General features: G+C 44.9%; 2 protein-coding genes across 2 annotated transcripts; one reads left to right on the plus strand and one right to left on the minus strand.

The window, feature by feature from the left end:
* Positions 1–3,258: 3,258 nt before the first annotated feature.
* On the minus strand, positions 3,259–3,940 carry PtA15_1A76 (uncharacterized protein; the record flags this gene model as incomplete). The annotated part of the gene is made up of 3 exons (XM_053165831.1): positions 3,259–3,416; positions 3,480–3,582; positions 3,758–3,940. 3 exons carry the CDS (start codon positions 3,938–3,940, stop codon positions 3,259–3,261), a joined length of 444 nt encoding a protein of 147 aa, XP_053016293.1.
* Positions 3,941–4,257: 317 nt separating this feature from the next.
* Positions 4,258–8,578, plus strand: PtA15_1A77 (uncharacterized protein; the record flags this gene model as incomplete). The annotated part of the gene is made up of 14 exons (XM_053165842.1): positions 4,258–4,449; positions 4,531–4,719; positions 4,788–4,960; positions 5,023–5,441; positions 5,505–6,064; positions 6,263–6,428; positions 6,506–6,714; positions 6,792–6,932; positions 7,058–7,303; positions 7,388–7,708; positions 7,800–7,925; positions 8,023–8,247; positions 8,309–8,373; positions 8,464–8,578. 14 exons carry the CDS (start codon positions 4,258–4,260, stop codon positions 8,576–8,578), a joined length of 3,147 nt encoding a protein of 1,048 aa, XP_053016294.1.
* Between the last annotated feature and the right edge of the window lie 698 nt (positions 8,579–9,276).

Here is a 9,276-nt window from a genome sequence, read left to right on the forward strand (position 1 = left end):
TGATATCTCCGGCAATCGTTTCCTACTCACTGTTCATGACCACGCGACCACTTATTCTTTTGTTTTTCCTATCAAATCTCGTTCCGAAGTCCCGAATATAATCATCGCTCTTGTGAAGAAGTTTGTGTTACACTTCAATTCCGCCCCCAAATTTATCCGCTGCGACAACGCCAAGGAATACACGGTTCAACCATTAACCGATTATCTCGACTCAATCGGCAGTAAGATCATATTCACCTCTCCATACACCCCTGAACAAAACGGAGAGGCGGAACGTCTCAATCGCACCCTTGGGGACATCGCTCGTTCAACTTTGGCCCATTCTGAGCTACCGTCAAAATTATGGTCCCATGCGTATCAATGTGCATGTTATCTTGTCAACAGGCTCTCAAATCAGCGATGCAAGACAACACCGCTGGAGATGTGGTCAGGCCGCCAACCTAATCCAGACTCATTCTACCCATTTGGGGCTCGGGCAGCTGTTCACATTCCAAAAGAACAACGTCGCAAGTTGGATCAACGTGGATGGACCGGTTACTTGGTCGGATATCAAGATGATGAGAGAGGGTGGTTTTTCTGGAATCCAACGTTGCAGAAGGTCGTAAATTCAGAGTGTGCAACCTTCCTTGACTTTCAAGGAAAGCCTTTGTTTCCGGCACCGTCCGAGTTTGCTAACAACCACCTTGTTCGTAGAGTTCTGGCTTTGGGACAAGAGCAAACAACTGAAATATGTGACGAACAGGATTCTCAAATTCACACTCTACAGGCAATCTCTGACGCGGAAATCCCGACTAACCTGAAGAACGCTCTCAAATCCCCCGCATCATCGGCATGGCGTGACGCATGCATGTCTGAGTGGTCTCAGCTTGAACAGATTGACACATTCGACATTGAGGAAAAACAGGACAAGCACTTGATCGGCACTCGTTTTGTTTTTGACATCAAGAGGAACTCTGACGGTTCCATCAACAAACTCAAGGCTAGATTTGTGGTTTGCGGCTTCAAACAAAGACTTGGCAAAGACGTTCGGTCGACTTTTGCTCCAACAGCTTCACTCTCAACACTCCGGGTTCTACTCACTTTATCGATCAAGAACAGGTGGATCATAAACTCTTTCAACATCACGGGAGCTTTCGTACACAGCCCGATCGACGAGACCATTTTTGTAGATCCCCCGATTGAACTGTTCCCTCACTTGGCAGGAAAAGTTCTCCGACTAAAAAAGGCCCTTTATGGAACCCGACAAGCCAGCCGTTGCTGGTGGAAGCATTTCAAGAGTCTTCTTCATGGATGGGGTTTCGAGTGTGACAAGGTGGAGGAATGTCTATACAGGTACAAGAAGGACGACTCGGTTATAATTGTGTGGATTCATGTCGATGACGGGATTGTTTTTGGTAATAATCAAAGCGATATCGATCTTTTTCGGAGAAAAATGGAAGGCAGTTTGAGGGTGAAGTGGGACGCACGGCCGGATAAACTAGTCGGCATAAAACTTGATTATACAACAGACTCCATATTTTTAAGTCAACATCTCCTGGTCAACCAACTGATTCAGAAATACAAGGAAGAAGTAAATCCTATCCTAGTACCCACCAACACACCGCTGCCGACTTGCGACCTCACTACGTCGTGGGGTGAACCGGTTTCGGCAACCTTGTATCAATCCTTGATCGGCTCAATCAATTACCTCGCCTTGGGGACCAGACCTGACATCAGCTTCGCCGTGAATTACCTGGCCAGATTTAGTTCAAACCCCAACGAATCTCATTGGAACGCTCTATCACACCTGGTTCAGTACATCAACACCACCCGATCGAAACAACTTCGGCTACATCCTGTGGGAGACGATCTGGTTACGTGGGTGGATGCGAACTGGGGGGGAGAGTTTCAACGATCGACTTCCGGATTTATCATCACACTACTGGGTAGCCCAGTGGCCTGGGGTTCTCAAAGACAAAAGGTAGTCGCAACTTCGACGTGCGCGGCCGAATTTATTTCACTAGGGTCGTCGGTAGACTTTCTACTGTTTCTTATTCCTATCCTCAAATCCTTCGATATCAAACTCGCATTTAAAATCAAGTGTGACAACCGTGCGGCCGTCCTTTTTTCGGATGACAACGCCTCAAAAGGTCGCATGAAAAGTCTAGAGCGGAATTTCTTCTTCGTAAACGATGCGGTCCGGGAACATAACATCAAGCTCGATTGGGTTTCAACATCGGACAACTTGGCGGATTTCTTCACCAAAACACTTAGATCGAACCTTCACTCGCTATCAATGGATAAAATTTTCACTTGATTATTAAATTTCTTCTCTTATTTTTTTTACTCCTTTAAACTCATATCTTAAATCATCTAGACATATTCCTATAAAAGAAAAAATTGTTTCCTACACATCTCCTCATGTTTTTTTCTTTTTTTTTTTCTTCTATCCTTTCTGGTTGTACTCATGGTGTGGAGTTTGAGGGGGGATGTTGTACGGTGGGGTGGACAAACTCCACAATTGGAGTATAGGAGTTGGAAGAGGCGGGCAAGTCGGAGCAATAGAACCACACAGATTCTAGTCACAACACAAACTGCCTTTACCCACATCGGATCACCAGTTCCGATTTGAAGTGCTTCAGATAGTGTGCCGGTTACATCAACTCCGTTAATGTCGCATGGTTCAGATTAATCAAACCCGAAGTGTTTACATGTCTGTATGGGATGAGCTTCATGTATTGAGCAGAGAATTCCACAAAATGCTGTTTAAGGATATTCATCATGAGTTCAGATATCATTGATTTCATTCATACTGCAACTATAAGATCAGGGAAACAAGATTTGAGGAAAAACAATCGCAGGTTGATTGAGCAAAAAAATCAAAGGATATCAGATTGATCAAATAAGGGAAAAAACAGTATAAATTTGATTGATTGAGGAAAAAAAAACCAGCACATTGATTGACATTAAGTTTTTCATATTTTTAACTATTGAGCTAGATGGTACAAACTAATTCAGCTGATTCAGTTCGCGCATCAAACAGCTTCAGAAATATTCAGGGAGAGCATAAATAGAGTTAATAAGCACTTTTATTGTGTATGATGTCGGGTTTGAAGGTGGTCGCTAGCAAAAGAGGATGTGGTTCGAGAGTCCGACATCGTTGTTGGGGTATACATAGTAGGTCCCACAAAAGAGGATGTTGTTCGAGAGTCCGACATCGTTGTGGGGGAAAAAATAGTAGGTCCCAAACCCGCAGCGTTCCCTGATGAAAAATTTCCTTCATTGCCCATATACGGGGACTCGTTTGGGTGGTTGAAAAACAATCCCGCTGCCATACGCGCGGACCCGCCCGAGCTCGACGGATAAAACCCACCCTGACGTTTTCATCACCATCATCATCTGAATCTGAATCTCGAACAGGTGCACCAACACTGTTCCTAAGAAATCAGAGATCAAATTGGATCAGATACATGTGACTTTAAGGGAATGATTGTACTCACCTCTCGTCATCACTCTCATCCTCCAGATCAACACCTTCGGGCCCGCGATCGACGACAGATTAGCTGTGCGCTCGTTCTTGAATTTCCCGGTAAGCTGCCTTTGCTTCACGCACCCAAGATGGGGGTTCAGTATCGCCAGTCGGTTTCTTTTGTTCATGCAAGGATTTGAACTTTTTCTTCAATGACTCGACCTCTCGAAACGCTCGGTTGTTTGACGAAGCATAGCCGTTATAGTCCTCTTGGACTTTTTCCCAGTCATTCGCGCCCAACGGTCAAACCTTTCGGATTGCGTTGACCAGAGCAATGTGATCCGTATTGCTGTATCCCTGAGAACCAGGGGTACGTCCACCAGTCTTTGCGCGACCCGAATTCCTCGGCCTCTGGCTTTGAGTTTGGGTTGCGTCGATTCCGATTTCGTCCGGGTGGTTTGGTTGAGTTCTGGCGGCGCTGTTTGGTGCCATGGGGGCCGAGGATGGATGAGGATGGGTGGTGGGTGGGTGGGAATTGATCTAGGATGCGTAAACACCCTTGCGTATTTCTAGGACTAGGGTTCCCCGGTGGACCCACCGAAAATCTGGATTTTTTTGGCCAGATCTGGGTCTGGGAGGGGCTCCCAGATCGACGGGAAGTCCTCCACTTTGGAGGTAAGCCTCTCCCACGGAGAGTCCCTTCGGGACCCCCGTTCGAGAGGCTTTGTTAAGCTCGGTTTGAAGGCCGCTGCAGCCAACTCATAACACCACCGACCCAAGTCTCAAGAATCATCTAAATTCTCGTCAAGATGGGTGTCAGCCGTGTCCTCGAACTTTTGAACGTGCTCTACCCGTCACCCGATACACCGGTATATGCCTTACCAAATCAGATCCAACAAGCTGAAGCCCAGAAGGCCTTATACGATTTCATGGCTGAGCCATCTGCCTGGTCTTTGGCAAGCGAAATGTTGGATTCATTGGGAAAGCATGAATGGGCAGAGGTAATCCTATTTTGCCTTATTCCGCGAAAAATCGATATTTAAATAACGAAATACTTAGTCTCATCGTGTCATTGCTCGCAGAATACCAACGCAAGGTTCATTGCTGCACACACGTTAGCTGTGAAGGTATCCAGGGACTGGACGAGTTTTCCTACAGATCAGTCGCTTAACTTGAAAGAACGTTTACTCCATTGGTTGCAACAAAGTGTTATTCGCACCGCTTCGTCGGTTCCCGGAGAGAAAATCGTGTTGAGAAAGCTGTCTGTGGCGGTTGGTTGCTTAAAACTGGATCGCGTTTTGTGGCATGAAAGGAACCCAGCTAATTTACCAGTGCTTAGATTTCTGTACTGTCATTCAAGCTAGTTCCCGAACCATCGAAGTGTTGGGATAACTGGCTTCTCGAAGTGATTTCGCGGCTAGCATGTGGTCCGACTGTCACAAGCTCTTTGCTGGACGTATTAACCGTGATCGCAGAGGAAGCTGAACGGGCGGATATGTTAGGTGCTCGCAGGTCAGAACACAATCTACCCTTCGATCCGCAAATTACATTACGTTGAATTTGCTTGGATCCAGGGTGCAGTACGATAAGTCTATTCAAGATGGCAGTGGACTCGTTATCAGAACTTTATCGGAAGCTCTCGTCTCAGAATCTCGCTCGATAAGACTCGCCGCCCTCAGTTGCAGTCAAGCGTGGCTTTGCTCTTCTCACTTAAACATCGATGGACCTATTACCTTATGGCCAATTCTATTGGACTTGCTATTCAATTCCCAGTATCTTATGGTTTACTTAAATCCAAATACGTCTATCCACATTGCCGACGAGGAAGAGGATATTGTTCAAAGGTCTGCCGATTGTATTGAAGAGTTGGTGTCTGGTAGCCGTGGAGGAGCTAGCATTGGAGCTGGCTTTGTGACCAAGGCGAGAGCTGAAGTCCTTCTGGACTGGTTTGGTGGCGACTTTGTAGGCTCTATTATTGAACGATCAGTAGCTTGTAGGTCTTCAATCACCTCCCTCCCCGGACGTACCATTGGGCTTATCATTTCGTGATTTCTAGCAGGAGAGGTTCCCGATGCGATCTTATCCATCTACAAACTTTTTACTTCCTTGTCCGAGCACTCCATTGCCGGCATCGCAGCAAACCTTTCATCTCCGCGAAGCTTGAAAATGATGAGACATTTATTGCGACTCAGTACCTTTCCCGGCTATGGTGGAATCGACGAAAATATATCGATACTTATTCTTCCGATTTGGACGCTACTACAAGAAGAACTTAATGACTTAGGATATCTGGCAACCGCCCCAGACAACTCTGAGTTCAATTTACCACCTTCTCTGGCCCAGGAAAACCATCCAGAGCTAAGATCTCTATCAACTGAGCTTTTCAAAACTTTATCCCAAGGCTTGAAACTCAAATCAACTTGGCCAAAGCATGATTTTATTGCTGAAAATTGGACTAAAGACATGGTCGCTTCTTTCAAGTCGCATACCAGGGCCGACTTGGCAGAATGTCTTTTGGCCTGCTATTACGTTTGCCGCGATGAATTGTTGCTCGACTTGGTTATTGAAACGAAATCGCTGCTAAGTAGAAGTCAGGAACCGAATGATTGCTATGAGGTATGAACGCATTCTTTATTTGATTACTTTCATCTTTTCATCAAATTTCTGCAGGTGAATTCGTGGTCTTGATGCTCAGATCATAATAGCGGGGGATGATTGCGTAAAAGAGATTATTACATGTATTGACTGCTATCCCGGTAAAATAGTATCCCCACAACTGAAATCCTGGATATCTCCGCTCACTTTTTTTCCAAGGAACTAGAAGCATGTCTATTTTGCATCCGAGCCATCCAAGATGGGATTCCGTTGGAAGAAAATACGGCTTTGCCCCTAGTATTCAGCTCTGAAATCTTGGGAAGAATCCCTATCGGAGATACAGCACCTTTACTGCGGTTGAAAGGCACGTGCTTGGGGCTGATCGGTGAGCGCCCATTCATTCCAGCCTCTATTCGTTGTGATGCTCAAACGAAGGTGCTCATTTGAGATTCAACTGCACAGCTTCCTTTTCAGAATGGCTTAAGCACCGTCCAAGTCACCTACTTTGCTCCCTCAACTTGGTTGCACCGTCCTTGAACTGTCCGGACTCGGAGACGATCTCACTGGCAGCCAACGCTTTGCGTAGACTTTGTCATGAAGGAAGGAAGGTTCTAGTCAATGAAATTGCACCTTTAGCAGAGCTGATTCGGTCTACCGAGGGAAAAATCATGGTTAGTTAATCTGCATCCTCTCAATCACTGGAGTCAGTGATATGCATCTATTCACCGTTGAAATTGTTCGGTTTCAGCCCGATGAGTACAACAAGGTCTTGCAGGCAGTTGCCAGTGTACTCCAGGCTCTTCCCCCCAAAGACCTGGTCCAGCCAATTCTTAGTTTGTTGGAGCCGGTCTTAACGCGACTGGATCTTGCTCTACAGCAACATTCTCAAGTGCGTAATGTTTTTCTCATGGCGTCATTTGACCTGTATGGGCTCATGACTACATGTCCTTCAACATCTAAAAACAGTATCCTGGAATCACATTCTGAATCTTGGGCATTTCTTGTATCGAATAGGCACCTGATCCCAATAATCGTTTGGTTATCATCACTCAGCTGCAACAATTGAAGGCTTGCAATCAGGGACTTTCTGAACCTGACGAAGAGCTCATTTTACTGGATATTGATGACGAAGCGGAAACAGAAAAAGAAAAGATGGCTCAGTTGACTCAATTAGAACCTATCCGTAATCTTCAACAAAATCTCTCTCAGCTAATCTCCAACGCTTTGGTTCAATCTTTAGGTGATGTTGATATGGCTGTGGTTAGTGTTCTCATAAAGTTCCATTTGAACTCACAGGACCTTGCTCCGCCATCATATTGAATGCACGCCTTGCCTTACTATCAGACTCTATCAGAACTCGCCCGATCATGTACATCCAGCAGTATCCCTACAGCAATCTCACTCGATCCTTTCCTACTGCTCACGACCTGTATCTCGAACATCAGTCGGGATCCTGCCAATCTAGCCATTTGGTTCTCGCTTTCCACTTCTTTGGTTATCGCTACCTGCCGACTTAAAGGCCAAGACTTTCCTCAAGATCAGTGGAATGCTCTTTTGGGTTGCGTCAAAGAGTCGGTTAAGGTCACTGCTTCCGTGTTAAATTCTGATGCTCAGATGATGCAAGAACCGGATGTGGTTCAGACGTTTCTGCAGCTCTGTGCAGCGGTCAGTGATTTCTTCCTCCCCCAATCAATTTAACATCTGCAAGCTTTTGAAACTTTGCACAGGCTGATCAAACCCCCTTGAATATATTCAGATTATTGAAAGATATGGACAGATGTTTGTAGCTCTGAAAGATGAGTTGCAGATCATATTGACCATCGCCATTGCTGGTTTGAAAGTCGAAGAAAGAGTCGCTTTACAGGCTGCTTTAGACATCCTTGTGAGTTAAGTTTTATCGCTTGGGGTTCGGGATTTTATAAGATCCTTCTGTGATTGTTGCCTTATAAAAGACTCCTGTCACACGCTGTCACTCTTAGCGAATTTTCGCTCAGCAAACACAGAAAGCATCCTCGCAAGCTCAAGTTGATCTGTTCCTCGAGTTATTAACGATCCATGGACAAGAAGCGTTGAATCAAATTGTTCTCGGGATCAGTGGAAAGCTACCAAGAAGCTCTTTGCCAAGCCTATCAGAAACGTTACATTGTTTTATGATTAAATTGCCTCGCCTCAGTCAGATATGGCTCGCCAAACTTTTGGAAACGGTAAGCTCATTCGAGAACCGTATATCGTTCGAAGAGCTGACCTTTCATGATAATTCTCAAGCCTGGATATCCGAACGAAAAATTAACTGAAGACAAAAAAGTTAGATTTTTGAAGAATATTACCGCGTAGGTCTAATTCTTGCGGTTCTATGACTTTGATTTAGAGATCAAATATACCCGAACTCATTTCGTTTTATGCTTAATGCTTCTTGATAGGGCTCGGACGCTCAAGAAGGCCAGAGATGTGTGTAGTGACTTCGCCATTGTCTCAAGAGGACTAGAAGGAACTGCTTATGGAGCAAGTCAACTGAGTCTATCGTTTGCAGATTAATATATGTTTGCTTACTGTCAATTACAAGTAGCTTAATTAACGTTTGCGAATTGTCAATTACAAAGATTTTAAAAGCCGTCAATGACAGGCCGTTTCTGCCCATTCAGGATTTGCTCTAGAGCCTACATCTGCCCCCTGTTGGTTGTAATTTTCGAGTACAAATCGAGTACAAAAGTATGAATCACCTGATTATCAAGCAGATTCCTCGGTCACTTGTCGTCTTTTGAGGCCTGTAAGGCTGCACCGTAGACAGCATACATCTTGAAAGCATTCTTGTAAAAACTGAGATTCTTGTGATTCACTTTCAACCCCTAGAAGGTCGGCTACCCATCAAAAATCACAATACTTTGGGATTGGTCACATGAAAGTAGTTGAATTTGAAGGATCTGGTGTGCTTGAATGGGTCCTGCCCTCCCAATTAAAACATGAATAATTTGAAGCACTCCATATATACAACCAGGGGTATGAGATTTTGACTGAGGGAAGAACAGAACACTTCAACTGCTAACAGATATCCTGTGTGGGATGTCCAGTAAGAAATCTGGGATAATGTGTATGTGCCAAAAAAAGCACACTTCTTTCCTAGCAAAAATGGGTCACTACACTACCTGCAGCAGTAGTGTAATGGTAAAGTAGCAAATTTTGGGCTGCTATTGCTACCTTACATGTAATTTTTGTCCACTAAATTATTGGTGCAC

This window comes from Puccinia triticina, chromosome 1A (assembly GCF_026914185.1).
Source record: "Puccinia triticina chromosome 1A, complete sequence".
Taxonomy (NCBI): Eukaryota; Fungi; Basidiomycota; class Pucciniomycetes; order Pucciniales; family Pucciniaceae; genus Puccinia; species Puccinia triticina.